This window comes from Benincasa hispida, chromosome 9, assembly GCF_009727055.1.
Source record: "Benincasa hispida cultivar B227 chromosome 9, ASM972705v1, whole genome shotgun sequence".
Classification (NCBI taxonomy): Eukaryota; Viridiplantae; Streptophyta; class Magnoliopsida; order Cucurbitales; family Cucurbitaceae; genus Benincasa; species Benincasa hispida.
The window spans coordinates 20876929-20899575 of NC_052357.1; the positions used below are offsets into that span (position 1 = coordinate 20876929).

Genomic DNA, 22647 nt, shown 5'->3' on the forward strand with positions numbered 1-22647 from the left:
ACAACCAATCTCATTTCGTACTATTTCTAAACTTGTGGCAGATCTTTACCAACACTGCAACCTGGACTCGTCAACTACCTGTAAGATAAACACAGAAACAAATCATGAGCTTTTACAAAGCTCAGTAAGTGGTAACACAAATACAAATCTTCCATAAATGAAATCCTGAGGTTCCCAAGCGAACCTCCACCATATCATGAAGCTTTCACAAACCCACCTACACACATGGTAGATGGTTAACATATCATAACTACAATATCAACCTATGTGCACATAGTTCTCCCTTTTATGGGCTCAAAGGTTAGGCCCGTTGGCCCTTTGACCATCCCATTTCAAGGTTTTTCGTCCCACTGGCTCAGGCACTAGACTCCTCGGTCCCCTGACCATCCTGTAAGGATTCATTCTGGGCTCAGGTTCAAGGTCCTTAGACCCCCTGACTATCCCAACGTCATACATATCTCATAGTATAACCTACAACATATTAATTCACAATATGCTCAAAAGAACAAAGGAAGAAACCACTCACATGAGTTGTTGACAACTTTCTTCACAGTTCACCTGGTTTCCCTTGTTCCACCGTTGGATCCTATTTCATGTTTAAGCTTAGATTACTAATGCTTTTAGGCCTTATCTCAAGATATTTCCTCCTTCAAAAATGTGTGAAAATGTCTTAACTATAATACCTTAAAGTTTTGCCTTCAAATTCTTTGGCGAAAGTTCCAAGTCGCACGTTTATTTCTCCTGGCCTAACTGTCTCCTCACTGGTGAGCATCTCTTGGTTTTCCTTGATTTTGACATCTTTAAAATTAGAATTTCTTGAGACAAGCCTCACACTAAAACTACAATTAATTTAGAAGCTTTTGGTTCAGGAATCACTTGATTTGCACGAGTAGTTTGGAAGAACTTCTTGTTTGAAGTTAGCCTATGCGTCTGTCCGTATAGTTCTGCTCCCTTTGCGCATTTGCTTCCACCTCCGACCGAAACCTGCTTTCCCTTATCTTATTTTCCCTCTCTTTGTGATCTTTAAGTACTTAATTGACGTGTAGGTCGAAGTGAGGCATTCTCCCCTTTTTATAGGCGCTCAACACTCTTCTTTGTCCGACACCTCCTCCCTTGGCCACATCCAAGTGTTTTCCTTAGCATCTGCTAACTTCCAGCCTTCTCCACCTCCTGCTTGAGGTGCCTTCACCTTACACCATCAACACAAATTTTGATCAACGCAATCTTAAGTGTCTTTTTCCCTCATAGCCAACGCGTGAGGCTTAACTTTGCATGTCTACTCGTGCACCCACCTCATTTCCTTAAGGCCTAAGACTCCTTCCTAGCAAGCTACATGTATGATGACGTCCTCCATATGCGTTCATTCTCTATATGTGCTCATCCTTCATATGCGTCCATCCAACTCAATATGTGTTCAACTAGGATGACGACCAACACCCCTTTTCAACGCATACTGCTAGCCTCAGATATCAATGCATAGTATACTATCAATGCATAGTATGCCATCAACGCATAGTGTATCACCAACGCATGGTTTATCATTAACGCATAGCAACCCTTGGCTCCACTTGGTTTTCAACTCAACACCATTGCATCTTCTACAACGCAACCCAACTCAGTTACTTTGTCACCGCAAGCCTTAACAATCACAAGAGAAAACCACTATGCGTCCATCCTAGCTCTTCCCATCGCATGGCCTTTGCCTTATCAAAGTCGCCGCGTCCAACGTATCCATCGTGCATGCCATCGTCTACTTCCAATGCATAGCACGGCCGCATGGCATCAACGCATAGGACGGTTGCATGGCATTAACACATAGGACGGTCGCATGGTATCAACGCATACCTTTTATCGTAAACCATCGGCCACATAGTCCAACGCATCCATCGCGTCCAACGCGCATGCCACCCTCCAGCGCATGCCTCGCACCGCGTCATCACATACCCTGGCGTCACCGCATGCCCTTTGCACTGCCTACCCTCGTGCCACCGCAACCTTCCAACACATCTCTTTCAGCTGCATGCCTTCAGTCGTATGGACGCATATCCTCATGTCCAACGCATCCAATGCAGTCGTCGAACCCTATGCGTTGATTTAACCTCCAAGAGCAGCGACTGTCGTATGCATTATTCTTGGCCCTACTTCAACCTCTCCTTTTGCCCAGGTAATCTCTCATAATTTTATGGCCAACGCATGACAATGCCTAGTCCAATAGTTAGTTATTTTCACAGCATGGTTATACTTAGCCACATCTTCACTAGTTATGGTTTATTTCCAAAGTACTTAAATTCTTTGCATCACTTAGGGATCTTCCTACTCCTGTCCTAAAATTTAACTCTTAGTTAATTCCTTTTATTTTCTGCTATAAAGGGAAAATGGGCTTTGGGTTTCACATAGCAACCCTTGGGTCAACTTGGTTCTCAACTCAACACCATCACATCTCTTATAACCAACGCAACCCATCTCATTTTCCTTGTTACCGCAAGCCTTAAAAACGCAAGGGAAAAATCACTATACGTCCATCTTAGCTTGTTACATCGCATAGCTTATACCTTATCAAGGCCATCGCATCCGTCGTATCCATCGCATTCATCACCGCATGCCATCGCATACTATCAACGCATCCCTTTGGTCGCATACACGTATACCATCAGCCGCATACCGTAGGCCACATCACCGCACGCCCTCGGTCGCACACTCTCGCATAGCAAGGCTACCGCAGACCACCAACGCATAGCACTATCACATGACATCAACGCATAGCACCGCCGCATGTCATCAACGCATAGCTCCGTTGCATGACATCAACGCATAGCACCGCGCGCATGTCATTAACGCATAGTACGGTCGCATGACATCAACGCATAGTAGCGCGTGCATGTCATCAACTCATCCCTTCGGCCGCAAACCATTGGCCGCATACTTTTGCGTCCAACGCATCCATCGTGTCCACCTTCATCGCCGCATGCCTCTATCGCCGCATGCCATCCATCGACGCATGCTTTGCACCGCGTCATCGCATGCCCTCGCATCACTGCATGCCTCTATCGCCGCATGCCATCCATCGACGCATGCTTTGCACCGCGTCATCGCATGCCCTCGCATCACCGCATGCCCTCGCACCACCGCAACCTACCAACGCATCTCCTTCGGCTGCATGGACGCATACCATCGTGTCCAACGCATCCATCGTAGCCGTCACACCCCATGCATTGATCTAATCTCCAAAGGCAGTGGCTGCCGCATGCGTTATTTTTAGCCCTACTTCAATCTCTCTCTCCATGCCCAAGTAACCTCTCAAAACTTTATGGCCAACGCATGGCACTATATCAACGCATAGTCCAACACTTTGTCATTTTCTCCTTAGCTTCCAATGCATGACAACTTTTGGCAATGCCTCTTGCCAATATTTTGGCCAATCATGCGTCCAAGCTTACAAACGCATGGTTGTCTTCTCAACTTATGCGTTAATGTCTCCTAACCCTTCACGCATGGGTCCTTTTTTGACCTTACACTTAGCCAAAATTTCATCAATTAATGCTTAACTCAAAACTACTCAAGGAAAATCTATTCAACACTTAGAAATTTCCTTCATTTCAACATAGGATTTGACTTTCACTTAGTTAATTCCTTTTAACACCTGCTTAAGTAGGGAAAATGGAAATTCGGGCTTCACATAGTGGGACTATGATCTATTGTTCGTTAGAAGGATCAATGGTACTTAAGTTAGATGTAACTACAGAGGCAAAATGGTAATTTGGCCTAACTATACTTACGAGCAATTTGTGAAGGATCATCGTACTGTTGATTGGTTATATCCAATGGATACAGAAATATATCTGTAGTGCGAAGAATGCAATTGTCGGTCTTTAGTAGAGTGCCCGACAGTTAACAGATGGTGGATAATGTAATTAAAGGATTTAATTAATTATTCATATACCGTTGGAGCTTCAAGTTACAGGTCCATAAAGTCCCCTTGGTAACTCAAAAGGATTTAGTTGAGAATTAGTTTTTGGGTTAATTTGAATTGTTCAAATTAATAAGAGTGAATTTAATTATATATGATATAATTAAATTGTTTCAATTATATATGATATACTTGTTATAATGTATTTGATATATTATAGTTTAATTAGAAGAAATAAATATTTGAATGAGATTCAAATATATTTTCTATGAATGTGTTCGTAGTTGTTAAATTTAATATAAATATTATTTATATTAAATGCCATAAAATAGAGAAAAGAAACTATAGTTTATATTGTATGTGATACAATATTAAAACTATAGGTTATGTGTTATATTTGATATAACATATGGTTTAATATAAATATAATATGATAAGTTAGTTATAATATTTATTTATATTATTTTATTATTTTGAATAATAAATTTCTATTTTCTATCCACCACCTTAATGGGTGGTTATTAGGTTTTGTGGCAAAAATGATTAAAAGAAAAATAAGTTTTCTTCTTCTTACTACACAACATAGCACCTACACGATAGAACAGATTGCTATACAATAGAATTTCACAGAAACGTTCTGTGTTCTCTCAATCTTCTTCTTCCTCCAAACTCAAATAATCCCTCCTAACCAAAATAGTAAGAGTTCACTACTCCTAAGTTCTCACCCTGAGAATACCAAAGGCTCACTGTGGTAGTGTCTCCGTTTTTTTTCGTGAAGTTCTTGAAGAAGGTCTTCAAGAAGTTGCTGAGTTCGAGGCTCGTGACTGTTCAAGGGAATTACACGAAGAAAGGTTCTTCAAAGGTGATATCTCTTGAACTCTTTTTCTTTGTAAAAAGCATGTTGTAATTTATTTATGAATGCATATCTTGTATGTTTACTGTAAATTTAGTTTTCAATAAAAATAAAATTTGGACGATCCGCTTCTACTCAAGGATCTCTTGTAAAACGAGTTCATTCAAGAGTGACTACCATAATTGGAGGATAGTTGATCCATAGATAAGCAAACCTATGTGACAACCCACCTTATACTAATACAAGGAAGTTTTTGGAGGCATTTTTTTTTAGAAATATACAATAGGATATGAGGGGTCAATAGGTACTTTTTGGAGCATTGGACATCGATTCTTGCAACTTCTTTAATTTAAAGCCCATCATATAATATTTTACCAACATCATATCAAGTACTTGAGGATATTGTGTACCTCAATCTGACTTCTTTAGAAATCTATATTTTATCCGACAAAATATCATTTTAGTCCTTGTATTTTGAATTTTGTTACATTTTAATTGGTTCTTGTACTTTCACTAAATTTTAAATTAAATTCATGTGTTATCAATTTGTTCATTATTTTGTTAAAGAAAGCAAGACTCTATTAGCATATTCATTATAAATTTGAAACAAATATCCATTGTGTATTTCAAAAAAAAAAAAAGAAAAAGAAATCTAATTTAATCTCTTGCAAAGTAATATCATAAACTAAAAATCAAACAACAAACACAACAAAAAAATTCGAAAAATAGAACCATACGCCACATATCGAAATTGGTTTAGCAACTTACAGATTAGATCAAATCAAGCATCACAGCAAGTCACGGCGGCAATCAAGCATCACTGGTATTAGGCAAAAATCGTGATTTTGGGCAAGAGTCAATCGTCACGGCAGCAATCGATCAATAGTAGGCCAGTTTCATGCGTCGTTGATAGCCACGATAAGATTTGGGCGTTGTTCTTCACGATAACAAGATCTGGGCTCCAATCTTTAAGGCGGAAATATTTGGACATCGATCTTCACAAAAGTAGTCGATGGGATACGGTTTCGCGCAATCGATTTGGGGGTTTAGGTATTGGTAAGGGAGCCAAAACAATGTAGGGTATTGATACACACTCCAAAAGTGCATTCTTTGGGCTTAGAATTTAGTTGGTTCTATGCTTAATATGAGATCTTTGATGCTTTTTATGTTTGATTGTAGAAAAACGAGCAATTGGACTGGAGCAAGCAATTTTTTAGGATTAATGGCCAAAATACCCCAAAAAGTCAAAACTTTGACCTAGGGCAATGATCAAGGGTGAAAATGTGAAGAAAAGGTGAAAATTAGAGGCAGGGTAGCGTAACAACACTGGAGACCTGAGCACATGTAGAAACAGAGCAGCGTTGCAATGCTGCAAAATTGGTTAATGTGCGCTACGCTGATTTTAGCGCCAGCGTTGCAATGCTGCGACTATTGTTTATAAAAGCAGAGATGCACTGAACTTGAATGAGGAGGCATTTTAGGGCTGATTTTGAGAGCATAATTCGATATTACAGCGAGGCCTCCTTGGGGAGTATAATTCTGGACAGAGGCAACATCTGGGAGTCGGGCGGTGAACACAGGCACATTCCCCCGCTTTCACTTACATTAGTCCGAGTTGAGGAAAAGAAAAGGAGATTACTGCGGGTCAGCCGGAGTTCATTAGGTTGCGATTCCGGATTCGAGGACGAGAGTCAAGAACACAGCTTGCAATTTCTTCCCTCTTTTATTTTCTATTCCTTTGTGTTTGGAAACCTTATGAATGGTCTATATTTTTATTGTAACCATGAATGACTGATTTGTGTTTCTAGGGTTTTGATCTAGTTTTATGGATTGCTTAAACTAAATTGGTTATTTCTTAGATTGAATTTCTGCATAATTATTTTAACATGTTTGTTCTTAATGCTTTTGAACAATTGGCCATTGTTTGAATGTTCTTTACTTAATGTTTTGCTTGAGAGAGAGGGCGTTGGGTTAGATTTAGCATGTCAAACTATTAGTCAAGTATGCACGAGAGTGATAGGAGATTAATAGAGATTGTTTATGGAGAAACTTAATGTTGTAAATAATCAAGCGACAGAAGAGATTCGAGACAATGGTTAGTTATTAGAAAGGGTTGAACTCGAAAGAGGATACCTGGACATAGACTCCTAGGTCTATAATTTTTATGAAATCAATCTAACATAAAAATAATTTATTTGGTTAATTCATTTAACAAAATCATACCCTAGAACGTGTCTTTGTCTAGTTTCACCCCGATGTTATCTTTTCTTGCTTTTTAGGATTAGATTAATTAGTTTCTCATCACAGTTCGATCCCCTAAATAAAATTAGATGGAACTTTGAATAGCTAAAAGAGTCAAACCAATTTCCCAGAGGATGATACTCGGTCTCTTGGCCGTTTTACTATATTATAATTTGATGTGTACGCTTGCACTCCATCAGGTATTTTAGGAGTTTAAACGTCGATCTTCACGGCAATATTTGGAGGTTTCCATCGATCTTCACGTCGAGTGTTTCTTCGTGTAGAATAATGATCAGATTTGGGGGTTTTAGGTATTATTAAGAGAGCCAAAACAACGTTGTTTAATTTAAATAATTGAGCTTTTCTTTGATAGTCATTGCCCATCAATGAATGATGTTTTCTTAATCATCAAGAAAGACCACATCCGTGCACCAAAGATCTAAATCCCACATAAATTTAATATTTGTTTTCACGGTTAGATTCGTTGATGGTCCATGCCCGTCAAGTATTGCTTTCTCTTGATGGTCATTACCCATCAAGAAATAAGTTTTCTTGTTAGGTTGTGCCTATTGGGGATGATGCCCTAAAGTCTCGTGTTCTGTAGTTTGTAAACAGTTTGTACGAACGCTTGTGATGTGTAATATATGATATTTGTTTCACTACTTGACTTTGCACATTGGATATTTTATTTGCTTTACCACAATAAACTAAAATCTCTGGTTGTCATTATATAACTTAAGCATGTATATGGTGACATACAAGTGGATCATGTTTTAAGTGATAAACAAAATGGTCTGTAGTATATGGATATAAGAGGGAAACCTTATCCTAGTAACTCTACAGATGCGGCCCACTTTGTGGAATGGTTACAAATGTTATGACTTGCCATAGATGGTCTGATCCTGATCATTCGTGTGGGGACATGCGAGCGGGGGCGTCTTATACAAAGAGTTTGTATAAGATCTGACCACAAAGAGTTTGTATAAAAGGGTATCTACTGCAAGTTAACAATGTCACGACTTATGTTATAGCAAATCATAAGACAATTATAAAGAAATGTAGAAAAATGAAAATATAACACTAGTGATTGGTAATCAAATTCGATGTAAATCACCTACATCTAGGGGACAGAGTGCCTGAGAAAGATAATTTTACTAATATCAATGATAAGCAATTACAATGTAGTACTTATTTCTAATAGATGTATGATTACAGTGACTAACGCACAATTTTATCACTCAACTAATAACCAAGGCTTCCCCTATGTGTGAGATTCCTTCTTACGGTGTCTTAGGTTTCCCCTAAGTTGAATAATTAGTGAAACAAATTTTAGGCTCCCCTAAGATCGAGACTGCTTCTCTAACAGGTTTTAGTTCCCCTTAAGACGTGAGACTTCTTCTCACTTATGTTGTATCTCTCACTCTAAAAGCAAAGTCCCATTTGCTCAAATGACTTAGGCTCTCCCTAAGCTTAAGAATTATTTCTCAAAAAATCTTGGCATGAGAATCCCTTCTCAACAGATCTTCTTACCATCGATGTGAGAAAAATAGAGAATGTCTTTAGAACACGAAAACATAGATTCGTCAATACACTATATTGTCAGTCGAATACACATATCAAGCTTTTCACCAAAAGAATAATACGGTTAACCCATTTGGAAAAGATAGAGAACCCTTTAAATAAGAGCAACGAAAACAAACCACCAATAAGGAATGTATCTTGCAGAATCAGCATTGTCGTAGACATTCCTCTTCCTGAAACCAACAATGCGGAGACACATCTCATAACATCTGTGATGCTTAAACAAATATTGTCAACCATACAAAATCTAACAAACTCCCCCTTTGGCAGATTTTTTTTAAGCATTGACAAAAAAAATAACATAATTAACCAGCATAAACATACAAGCAAGATGACAATGTCATTAACAAATCATAACATTGTGAAAGACAAACCACAGTTATTCTTAAAGATATACAACAAAATCTTCTTTTTCTTCCTTTTGTTTTTTTTTATTTAGCTACTCCCCTTTTTTGCCACAGTTAAAAAAGACGACTGGAGGAAATTTGATTAATAGGGACAACATCAAGCATCCACATTGTCATCCTGTGCACTAGAGTTCCACCATGATCAGTACCATCCAAAGCACTACACAGTAAATTCAACATATCATCCATCGCAATAAATTCTGAGCCAAAACACCAAGATCTTTTGATTCAAACACTAGCACATGCATCACCTTTTTCCCACATGGAGTCAGAAGAAACTTCCTAATTGGACCACTTTTAGTTACAGGAACATCAGTGTGAACCGGGTCAGGAACATGTTTTCCCTAATAAAATCTGTAGCTGAATGACAGAGCAGAGGGAAAAAGTCTAGGGACATCAGAGTTCAGAAGAAGATTAGGTATTTGAGTGAGTAGAATCCCATAAATAAGTCTAAGAAAGCACACCTACTTATGCACGACTTAGTAAAAAATGTTAACTACTCTCCCTCACCCATGGATGATTTAGCTATTCATGTTTGTGGAAGAGAACAAAGATGTGTGAATCATGGAAGGAATTGTATTCATATTATGAATAGTCTTCTTCAATCACTACATTTAATACAAATATAAAAGAACAACTGATGCAAGGAATAAAAGGGAAATGAAGAAATCAAGTCGTAGGTGACAACCTCTTACTCCTTAAGGCTCTTAGTGATGACTGCTTAATACTGACTGCAAATGATCTGGAGGAACTCCCTCTTCCTTCCTGGACAATTATTGAGCTCTCACTCAAAATTCTCACTGGAGAAGCTTGGAGGAATGGTGGTTATGGAAGATTAGGACGAATTTTTTGGTAGAATTTCCCATCTCTCGATGGATGAAGCTACTTTCAACTTCTTGGGTAGGTTATTTGTAGGCACCAAAAGGTAAAGATCATTGCCTTTTTCTAATGATGATCTGCCTCATATTAAATTCCATGCCCTACTGTGCCACCTGCTACATGCTAGAGATCCATTAGTGGTGCAATGAACCTATCACATCGGCCACCAACTTGCTCTGTTGACTTGACTTCCACTGCCCACGCATTTGTCGTTTTCTTTTTGTCGTGTTTTGTTTCGTCGCGTGGTGCTATGCGTTGCAGAGTTGGTGTTTGGACTGATGCTTTTTCAACTGTCGCTTGTTTTGATTTTCTTTTCACTCATCTTGCGTTCAACAATGACATATTTCATACTTTTTCAAGAATTGTTAGTTTTGTAATCTCACAATCGCAAAATATATTTATTTGCATTGATTCTTTCTCAAGTTGACGTATTTTCCTTTGATTTTCTTAATTGTTCTCAATAAAAGAGTAGAATAACTTGTACTTCTACAAGTTATAACACCCCCGCATTTAAAATAATGCTTATCCTCAAACATATACTTAAAATCTTAATATATCTCAACTTACTTTGACGCGTCAATCAGACCTCTCAAAGCGCTTCTTAATTCAAGATTTATTAGATTCGTGTTTCTCCTTAGCTTTATTTTCCTTCTTCTGAAAATATTTCTAAACCTTAGATGCGGCAAACTTATTCTTAAAAAATCCCTTATTTATTTTCAAGGCTATCTAATATTTTCGTTTTTCAAGTTAAAAAAAAAGCTTCTTGATTTTTCTTTACTCCGAATTATTTATGCGCTGATTCAAGCATCTCACCTTCATTTTAGCTTGCCCCCACGAGTGTCATGCGAACATCCAACTACGAGCAAGGCACCCTTCTCAGACTTAAATCATGCCTTAGCAAGTTTTTTTTTTCTTTTTAGTATAGGCAGCGGCGTTACGACAAATACTTTTTGCATTAATCATGATTCCCATTTTCATTTTGGCTTGCCCCAACGGGTGTCATGCGGACATCCAACTATGAGCAGGCTTCAATCTCAACGCAAATTCTTATTATTATTATTTTTTACTATATTTTTCTTTTTTGTGTACATGTTTAGCTTAAACCTCTCTCACCTCCAAATTTAGAAGGACATTGTTGAGAACCAAATTATGCAATTGCTTTGAAAATTTTTTGTAAAAGAGGTTTGAGATAAACTTACACGCATATTAATTTCGAGAAATATTTCTTAAGGCAACATCCTAAGACTAAGTACTAAATACTTATCATAGTAAATCAAGTATTGGCTAGCACAAGTATCATCGTTGAGGTTATTGGGAAAATGCACCAAAGCAAGGGGAAAATATCAAGGTAGTAAATATAAGCAAGGGATAAATGCAAAGAAGAAACACGTAGCCAATGATCAACTTGTCAATTCATTTAATTTGATTAATATATAAGGCGATTGAGAATACAAAACGTTGAATGAAAATTGACAAAACCTACAAAGAAAACACCCCCAAATTTAGTTTCCTTCCATATTGTTGTTATCGTCAGGCAGAGGAGGAAATACTTCTTCCTCAGGGAAGTGTAACAGTTGTTGAAGATGCGGCGGGATAGCAGGGCCAGTAATTAGTTGAGCAAGCACTTCTTGAATGTATTGCAAAGTGAAGCGGAATTGCTCATGTTGCTTCTACGTCTGATGTCAGGTGAAATTCCTCATCATAATATGTTGGTAATGGACTTGCTAAATTTGTTGCTGAACAAATTCTCGAAGCTTGTGTTGTTGTTGGACAAGGAAAGAAGTAACTTTAGAGATAAAGATAATCTTTCGCGATAAAAACTCATCGCATGCATCTTAGAGATAGGGTAGTGTGGCATCAAGAACCGAGAGGTGAAGTTCATTATTTATGAGTTTTTGACATGAACGCTTAGCTTATACATTGCTTAGGGGAATGTTGATGAATCTTTTTCAACCCTATCCATTTATTTGTGTTCCATCCATTTTTTCATCGCACACTGCTTAATATTGCATTGCAATTTTCATCGCATCCATTTTACCTATCAATCACTTAGATTAAATAGAATAGTTAGATGTACACACTTCCATCGCTTACTTTGTAATCAAAACACTGCTTTGCACAATTTAGTTTTATGTCCCTGAGTTTGACACCCAAATCACTCTAAGACTAACTAGATTTATACTTAGATTTAACTAGAGAAAATATTATGTCTAGATTAAGAGATATTTGTATTGAAAAAGTACGACATAAAACATTTCATCGCAACAATCTAGAAAGACAACATAAGGGTTTCTTTGGCATTTATGCTCTCTTCTTCTTCCTCTTTGCAATTGTTTTACTATTTTTAGTAAATGTGCTACAAAGTACATCTTATATGCAAACACATAATAAATCTCCAAGAAATGATAAATTGCAATGAAAAATTGTATTTTAGCATTATAGTATAATTGAAACCCAATCATCAATCCGATAACAAAAAAAAAAAGTTCAATTAACACAAATTTAAGTCATTAATATTAATCCATAGACAAAAGTTAGATAATAAATCAATGTATGGCTTTTCCCACTCCGCAACCTACATCAATATACTCTTCCTCTTCCTATTTTCTCCATTCAAGTGTTGTCGTCCTTCACTAGAATCATTCTCCAAAGTCAACCTTTGTTCACTGTCCATACTAAATTTGTAAGCCCTAATCGTTCAATTAGAAATAAAAGGAAGAAGAAAATGATCTACTATTATCACTAGAATCATTCTCCAAAGTCAACCCTATTTGGATGAGCGTCTCTCGTTCTCGTATACCATTTCTTGTTCTCTTTTCTTCCCACGAATTTTCTTCAACTCGTTTCTTCCTTTTACATGTCTCTAAACCCCCCTTCGTTTTGAAGGGTTGTCTCATTCCAATTCAAACACCATATACTAAAAATCAAACCTAAAATCTGAATACTTCATCTCTCTAAGCCCCTTCGCCCGATCATTTAACAATCATGAAATTGTTTTATTCTACAACTATCAAATGCAAACCCTAAAAGAATCAATTGAAAACGAAACCCATAAACTGATTAGATGCACCCGTAACGAAAACCCAAAAAACAAAAAATCGAAAATGAAAATGAAAAGAGTGAATTTTGTATGGGGTTTACCTCCAATGGAGAAGCGAAGAAGTGACTGTGTGTGGGAGAGAATTAGATTGGTGACAGTAGATTCACTTGAAGAAGAAATGAGAGAGAGAATTTTGGGGAAGTAAGAAGAAACAAGAGAGAGAATTTGGGTGTAGTAAGAAGAAAGAGGGAGAGAATTTGCGTGTAGTAAGAAGAAATGAGAGAGGAAATTTGGGGGAAATAATAGGGAAAGACGTTTAAAAATAATTTGGAGGTATTTTTTTAGTAATAAATATTAAACAATGTATTTTATTTTAACTTTTTTAATTTCTTTTCTCATTAAAATAATTTTGTAAATTTAAAAATAGTAAACATGGCTAAAAAATAGAAAACGAGAATTTATCTAAAGCTATGATATTCTCAATGCTTTAAATATAATTTAATTGTCGCAATCAACTTTATTGCAACAATTAATAACAATGTTGCAATGTAAGCATTGTAATATACATATTTGTAACTTTTTTTTTTTAAATACCTCAATAGCAAACCGCTCCAATTGAATATCTATCGCAACAATTTAAAAAATATCGTAAGCAAACTGTTGTAATACATATGAACTGCAACAATTTTGTCATGTGTTGTTAGAAACCGCTGCAATTTTATAAATCTTTGTAGCATTTTCCAAATCGTTGCTAAAAGAAAAAAGGTACAATACACATGTTTTCTTGTAGTGGATACACAAAACACTAGGTTATTATTATTATTTTTTTTTAAATTTTATCTTGTTTTTTAAAAATGGTAGATGAAGCCTAATAGTGAATACACCACAACATTAGTGAAAATGTATAGTTCTGATGGACTATTTTTGAAATAAATGGAATGTATAAGATAATAATGTAATATGAGTCTACAATTAAGTCTTTCTGTGCAGAAAAGTTTTTTTTAAGGGAAGTAAACCCTTCTTTTAGAGGAATGAGAGTATATAGCAGAATTTTAGGTTTCAATTGGAAAAATAAAAAAAACTAGAATTTAATAAGAATTTTAACAAATTTGTTATGGAGCAGGTGATTTGGCTTTTTCTAATTCCTTATTTGCCCTCAATTTGATCCGTAGTACATATAAATGTTGAAGACGGAGTTATTAACATTTATATATACAGTGTAATTATCAACTATTGAGTTATTAGTTTTCAGCAGAGTCTGATTATATATATATATATATATTTGCATTTAAACGAATAATCCTTCCTAGTTTTTCTCTCCAAATATCTCTCTTCGAATAAATCTCCAAATTTGATTAATATATTTTTCCATTTAAACAAATAATCTCTCTTGATTTTTCTCACCTCAAATATCTCATCTAGATCTCTTTTCTTTGCAGATTTAGTTTTATCTAACCAGTTTTTTTTTTATTTCTTTTTGTTACAAGATTCAATGTTTATCTAATTATTTTTTTCATTTATTTATACATATTCTAAGTAAACGTAATCAAAATGTGTCACATTTATGTAGAATTATGAATAAATGTGACATATTTTGATTACATTTATTTAGAATTATGAATCAGTCACATTTATTGTTACCGTTACTGTTATTGTTAGGGGTCAAAAGTAACAGTAACGATGACAGTAAATGTGACAGATTCATAATTCTAAGTAAATGTGATAAAAAACAATCTATGTACGTTTGCGATTCTGGCCCATTACAATTAATCTATCAATAGAATTTGATTGCGATTATACCAATTTTTACTACGGATTGATAAACATGGTCTTATATGAACTTATACCCCTCCTGTCACAATTATAAGAGGACTTACACGATATTGATAAAATACTATAACTTAGGCTTTAATTAATAACTAAATGTTCTCAAATAGGATGTTGCTTTCTCGATCAATATTGAACCAATTTTTAACCTTAAACTTTACTTTTAATTCCATCAATATAAACTTCAAATTACTTGGTAAATTGTATCAATGGTAAATGTATGAATTGAAATTTATTAAGTCTAAATAACATATTTATATTTAATAATTGATTAAAATTAATAATAATGATTAATTGATATTAGTTTATTAACTAATCAAACTACATTTTCCCTATTCATCTCTAAGATATAAAAATCCAATAATAAGAAGGGTGTTAAGAAAACTTATGCCAAGAGGTAATAGCTTGAGTTTTAAAAAATAAAATCATGTGAAACAAAGAAGAACATTAAATATCTATTTGTGCTCCCATCATAAAATCAACAAACACGTCCTAATGGAACTTGATCAATGGTGTAAATTCTATTAGGGTTAAAATTGATACAACCTGTCAAAATTTTTATTTAAGTTCATGAAATTTAAAGTTAAAGGTTAAAATTGATACAACCCACTAAATTTGAGGTTTAAATTGATATAAATACAACCTCTTAAGCTTAAGGTCAAATAATGATATATTTTTTTCCTTTAATTAACCAAACATATTATTAATGAACTCAAAATTGGTACCAATGCAAATGGTAAAATATTCATAAAATAGTCTAGCTTAATGTCTAAAATATAAAGATTGACGGTACAAATTATATAAATTGAATTCTGTAAAGAAAATAATTGAAATATAGCTCTTATTGTATAAACCAAAATGATATAGGAAAGAGGAAAAAACAAACCTATATAAACTTAGATTACTCTTAAACAACCTTTCACCCCCAAATTTCCAAAAATAAATTTAATAAATTTGGGCCAAACATCTTTAATTTCAAATTATTATAAATTCAAATTCTCGTCCTAAAATTCCTTTGTTAAATAGACGAGAAGAGGAATTTACTGACATTGCTAGAAGAATAATGTAACGATTTGAAGAAAAAAACAAACAACCATTTTAGAAGTAAAATCTTGCTATTGGGATTTATGAAAGCAATTTTTTTAAGGAATATCAATATCATGAGTAGTTAGAATAGTACATAGTTAATTACTTACGTTAAAAAATTGATCAAACAAAACAAAATATAATGTTCTTAAAGATATGGAAACAAATAATAAAATCATCAAGTTTGAACAATTTCTGGAACTCTAATGAAATATTTCAAAATCTCATTTTCCCACAACAATGAAGAAGATGAGTTATTTTAATAGCAAAATAGTCAAGAGGTTCTGTTTGATTTTGCTAATAACACTGTGCCACATGAACCTTGACCTAACATCATCTTCATTGGAACCGAATTTACCATTGTGAGTTACACAACTTCAAAAAGGGAAAAAAATTAAAAAGATGACAAACATTGGAGAAAGGAGTGATCTTTTTTTATAAGGAGAGAAGACCGATTTCCTAAAAGGAAAATAAATGTAAACATTTTAATTTATTATATCTGTTTCGTGTTAATTTTAGGACAATAAGATAATTCTAATAATTTCTTGAAGTTATTCAAACTAATTAAAATTAGAATATCGGTTTATTGTCAATATTATTAAGGGGAAAAAATCAACATATTAGCATAACGCTCTTCATTCTTTAAATTATTTCAAAAACAAATGTCAAAAGAGTTTTGAATGTGAATTTTGATCCAATGAATTTAAAGTTGAAGTTGAGAATAACAACGAAAACGTTTTTAAGTAGTTCAAACATGATCATTGCAAATAGGGTTTAAGTCATTGATTGCATCTTAAGATGAAGTTTTGTATAATGTAATTGAGATATAAATTAAACCAGCAAATTTGAACTAATTGACAAAAAAGAAAATTGTATATAATTTAATAATTTATGAGAGATCTAAATATTTATTTCATAATAAAGAATCATTGTTATAAAATTGTATACATGGTCAAATAGCGTGTTAATTACATAAATTTCATTGACATAAATAAACAATAAATGAATATCATATTAATAATTACAAAACAAAATCCTTAACTAAATCCAAAAATTCTAATAATACAATTGATCATATGATGTTAGAGCTAAGGTTATGTCACCATCTTTCTTTACGGTTTTCTTTTCTTAGCTACAATAGAGATCTTGAAGTAAGTCAAAGTCACTTATCTATTTATCTTGAGACTTTAGCTCAAAATAACTTCTATAAAAATCCTCTTTCTTCAAACCATTCTATATCTGATAAATCAGGTAAACTCTGAGTCAGGAGCAACTCATCAACTTCATATTCTTCTTTAAGATAAGGATGTTTGAGTAGCATATTAGCCGTCCATCTTTGTTTAGACTTTTGATCGATACATTTTGAAAGAAAATCTCTTCCTTCTCTAGATAATTCTTCTAGAATGTCTGCTGGTAGATCCATTTGATTCACAATCTTTTTCGCTAGTTATCCCAGAGTTTTACAATCACTCCACACCGGCTTTCCAGAAATCATTTCAATTAAAACACAACTCAAAGACCAACTATCAAGTGAAGTGTAACGACCGGATCCTTACATATTATGGTCCAACCGCTACGACATGCATACTTAGGCTTTTCTCTCATGAGATGAGTTTTGGTAAAAATATCAAAAGAACATATCTAAGATTTTATTAATTAGGTAGAAAACTATATAAAAAAAGTTTATTTTACAAAACACCAGGATCCATAAAACATTAGCGTAGTGATACAAAAATGCATATGCCTATAATAGTGAGCTTGATGGTTAGCCATTTAAGCGACGTCCAGTTCTGCCACCTACGCTGTGTCCTTACCTACAAAGTCTGTAAAATAGGATGAGTATATAATATACCCAGTAAGTAGTTCTCATATAGGGTAGTGACCAAATGCACAATCACATGCAACATGTCCTGAAAACATATAATAACATGTGGTGGTCGGTTATGCTTCTAACGTAAATTTCTCCGCCCTGGTAGGAAGATGAGGACTTAAGCGGAAACTAACCCATCTAATGATTAGCGGATCATGCAGTCAGTAGGGCCAGAGTCACATCCAACATTAACCATTAGCATAAACGTAAGATTGGACTAGAGGAGTGCAACCATACATACCTTGTTAGTCCCTAGCATAAACTTGACATAGAATTGGGTCTAGAGGGGTGCAACCATACATGCCCTGTTAGCCCTAGAAGCATAACCTTTAAAATGTAATCTTATTTCATCATTGTGAACAAACATAATGTATGGGGTCTCTTGTCGATAAACGTATTTTAAACATGTAATGCAACATAACAATAACATAATTATACAACATATTAAAGGTACACTACCATGAAACACTTAAAGAGAGGGTGAGATAAACTACTTACCTTGACTGCGATCCTAGTTATTCCTTATTATTTCCTATGGTTTAATCAGTAGAGCTTTCCCTCTTAAACATGAAGGAAATTTGGGCAGCACTTCCCTCGCGTTTCCTCCTTCTAACTAATAGAATTACTTCACCATTTTCACACGATTTTTACTACTAAGTTTTGTTTGAGAATCCGTTTAACTTTCAGCCTAAAGCCTCCTATTTATAGCCGTTTCCAGCTCTTATTTGTGTGACAACTCATTCTACAAATGGCTTCTTTAAAATTACTTAGATTTAAGAATTTCTCTTAATAAGACACCTAATTTTGGCTAACGTTTGCCCTTACGTCATCAACCTTTATTTGTATTCAATTTTAGAATTCTCCATGTATAATCTATAAGATCGTGGCCAAATTCAACGCATAATCCACGCTTCGGTCCAAATCTCGCTCTCTCTATTCTCAGAATCTCGCTCTCTCCACCTTTCTCGCTGGTTTGGTTCTCGGGGATCTCGTGGCTCTCGCTCTCTCCAGCTTTCTCGCTGGTTTTACTCTCGTGACTCTCGCTCTCTCCCATTTTCTCGCTGAGAATCTCGCTCTCTCCACTCTCACTCTCTCCAATTTTCTCTCCAATCTCGCTCTCTCCAATCTCACCAGTATGGCTCTCTCCTTCTTTCTCTCAATCTTTTCTCTCCAACTTTGCTCTCTCCCAGTTTTCTCTCCAATATTTCTCTCCAATCTCGTCAGTGTGGCTCTCTCCTTCTTTCTCTCCATCTTTTCTCTCCAACTTTGCTCTCTCCCAGTTTTCTCTCCAATATTTCTCTTAAATCTCGCTCTCTCTAGGTTTCTCTCCACCAATCTCGCTAGTTTTCACGTGTGGGTTGCCTTCACCACTTGTGACACGTGGATTCCACTTCTCCTTTTTAACTCTTTCAAATTTTAACCATATATGGGCAATTAATTCACCTCCAATTCTTCTAATGAGCAGTGCCCAAAAAGTTATCTACTACCCTTTGTCTCCCGAATTAGCTAGCGTTCAACTTCTAATTAATCCTCCCTGATTCTACCCACTTATTCATTATTTTTTGATAATTAATAAATTTCTTATTTTTTTCCAATTCTAAATTTCCACCTGATTTTCCTATTAAATTTATATATTTTTCATTCTTGATTATATCTTTTATTTGTTTTCTTGCTTTCTAAATTAGGGTTAAGGTATTACATTTACCACCCTCTTAAATAAAATTTTGTCTTGCTTAACATTTGACACAAATTTGGGTTGCTACATGAAGTGTTGATCTTACTGAAAAGAATGGATTCTGGTGACATGTATTTTGGTGTTCCTCTAAATCTTGGTTTGACATTGGTGGATATCATCACTTCCTCAAACTCATCGCATTTCTTGGAAAGCCCAAAGTTAGCTATCTTCAACTTCACCTTGCCAGTATCATCGGGGAACACAAGAATATTATCTACTTTGATATCGCCATGTACATACCCTCGCTCATGAATACAACAAAGACCTCTTAAAATCATTTTGAGATACTTTTTGACCTCAACCTCTGGCAATTTCTCCCGTCGCCTAATCAAGTCAGTTAAACTACCTCTAGCAGCATACTCCAGTGCAAGGCTGTAAGTAACAGTATCAAGAGAGTCCCCTTCAAAATAGATACCACCCCCAACGCATTGAATAATTTCAGGACATCCATTAAAATTGAGCAAAATAGTTTCTTCTATCATGAGTGAATAAGCATATTCTACCAAAACTACTTTAAGAGCAACAAAATCAAGAGGTGCACTAGTTGGCACTGCTAAGAACACTGTACCATGAGAACCTTTACCTAAAACCTTCACTTGATTCCAATTAGACATCTCCAAAATCAAGAAGTAATTTCTCCATTCCTTTTATTATAGAATAATGTCTGCAAAATGATCAAAACCAAAAGGAAAAAAAATGATTAACAAATCTGGAAATTAAAGAAAGCGATAAGAAAATATAATGTATGGGTTATAAGTGTTTATACCTTCAACTGAGTGCTTCACCGAGTTCGCCGGCAGAAAGAAAAAGAAAAAAGCGATTACGGCAAAGAAAAATAATGGTTGAGAGAGAATAGCCACCAAAATTTTTAATTCAGATGAACACAAATTTTAGAATAAGGCGTGGAGTTATTTTTATAAGTAGAGAGAATCAACCTCCTATTAGGAAAATAAATTTAAACATTTTAACTTATCATATCCTTTTTCTAAATTAAAAAGGAAAACTTATCATATCCCTTTCCCTTTTAATTTTGGACAATGTGTTTCAATTTCAATAAAGAAAATTCCAACAATTCCGATTTAAAGTTTTCAATATTGAAAAAAAAAAAAGAAAACAATATAATTAGCAGTTTATTTTTCGATTAATTTTATTGTTTATTTCCATGATAATTAGATGCTAGCTAAAAAGATTCTGGGCTAATTTGAAAATATGAAATCAAAACTAATTTAATTTATACAATATTATGTTTCTTTTTAACAAAATTTGGCCATAGATCCTCGTGATATTGAGTCTAGACAAGTAATGGCTTATAATATTAATGGTTGAATATATATTTCTGTGTTCAAGAGTAAGTTAAAAAAATTTCTAGTACTCTCATAGTATCTATTATATCTATATATTCAAATTATGAATTTTTTTTGTTCATAAAGAATTACTTAGAGAGTGTTTAGAGCATGAGTTGAGTTATTAAGTTTTGAGAGTGTGTATTTATTTATTGTGAACACGTAAATATGCCCTTAATGGCAACCCTATTTTTGTGCATGTTTAATCCATATGTTCCACAACCGTTAAAGAATGTTGTAAGGTGTTTGATTGTATAAATAATAGTATTTTGTTTGCATTAAATGCAAGAATTACATGTAGAACATTGTAAAATATTTTATTTATTTATTTATTGAGTTCGCATCTCAAATGAGTGTTAAGAGTTTGGAAAAGTACATTCGCAGAGTAAAAAGTTATGCAAAAAATTGATAATGGAAACAAAAAACAAAAAACAAAGAACAAAAACATGATGATGATGATGCCAAAAATAACACATAATAAATGCATATTTTTTAAGTAACAAAAAACTACACTCGATATTCATAACTCGACACAACTCTCTCACACAAAATACAAACTTTCTAAACTAATTCAACTCAGCCCCACAAACACATACAATTATTACCAATTTAGCTCAATTCTACATGCCACAATTATTACCCACAGATAATTTTTATCAACTCAACTTAATCAAACTTTCTACACCAAACATACCATTAATGAAAAAAATCAAAGATAATGTAACCTTGAAATTTAAGGACCAAATGAAAATAAAACTCAAAACTCAATGGTAAAAATATAACATTTTGAAACCTACAACGCTTACGTGAAAACTAAACTCAAAATTGAAAAATCTGTTTTTAGTCTTTAAAGTTTGAGGTTAATGTCTATTTGGTCCATTCACCAAACATCGTTGGTTATGTTTACTTGAAAATGATTTAGGACATAAGAAGATGGATGAGCTCATCTACATGACATCGTGAAAAAAATCTCTCCTCCGCGGTAAAATATCATTTCTAACCATTCATCTCCGCTGTAAAAAATAGCTCCTCGTTGTTGAAGAAGCTCTAATCGCTCCTTGTTGCCAGTCTTGTCCCGCCGTCGTCCCTAACCGTTCACCACCACTTGGATATAAACTAACCAAAATATTGCTTCTAACTTGAAATCTTGAAAAGTAAAAGGGTTTTTAGAAATAACCTCCTCAAGTTTTCATCTTTCAAAACTAGCACTTTTTTAAAAACTTGTTACAATAGTTTTTCTTGGTCTACTCTCGCTCGAGATTGACCACTAAGATTTACATAAAAATTTAATTTTTTTTAACTTATCTATTGTTTTAGGCTTTCTTGGTGAAATCCTAACCAATTAACACCGAGATTCTATCAATTTTTCTAAATATAATGTAATCTTTCCATATTTTATATCAAATCTTACTTAATTTTTCAATCTTTCAGCACAAAGATCAAACTTCGCCTAAAAAACAATAATAATAAGTAAGATTTGGGAGATATAAAGAATCTTGGTATATCTCAGATAAAATTAACACTCAGATTCTATATATTTGGGTTTTCTTGATGAAATCTTGTTGCGGATTAACAAGAGAATCTTTATATTTTCCCAAATCTTAATTTTTTATTTGCAAAGTTTGATCGTTTACAAAATTTAAAAATCACTGCGCACTTCAGATCCATATGAAAAATCATAATCGGTAAATCTACCTGAAAATTTGAAAATTCATATAATTATGGAAACATAAATCAGGGTAAAGATTTGAAAAATTATATAAAAATTTGATATAAGATTTGGTAGAAATAATCGAATTTGGAGAAATTTTGAAATATATAAGATTTGGAAAGATTATATAATATTTGAAAAAATCATTAGAATTTCGTTGTTAATAC

General features: G+C 34.2%; 1 protein-coding gene and 1 long non-coding RNA gene across 2 annotated transcripts; both read right to left on the reverse strand.

The window, feature by feature from the left end:
* Positions 1-11258: 11258 nt before the first annotated feature.
* LOC120086728 lies at positions 11259-13187 on the reverse strand. The gene is made up of 2 exons (XR_005484301.1): positions 13010-13187; positions 11259-12534 (listed from the first exon to the last, which is right to left on the reverse strand). It is a non-coding gene; the product is annotated as an uncharacterized LOC120086728 (long non-coding RNA).
* Positions 13188-18991: 5804 nt separating this feature from the next.
* Positions 18992-20040, reverse strand: LOC120084605 (mitogen-activated protein kinase kinase 1-like). The gene is made up of 2 exons (XM_039040413.1): positions 19473-20040; positions 18992-19095 (listed from the first exon to the last, which is right to left on the reverse strand). The coding sequence occupies exons 1-2, from the start codon at positions 20038-20040 to the stop codon at positions 18992-18994; spliced, it is 672 nt and encodes a 223-aa protein (XP_038896341.1).
* Positions 20041-22647: the final 2607 nt, after the last annotated feature.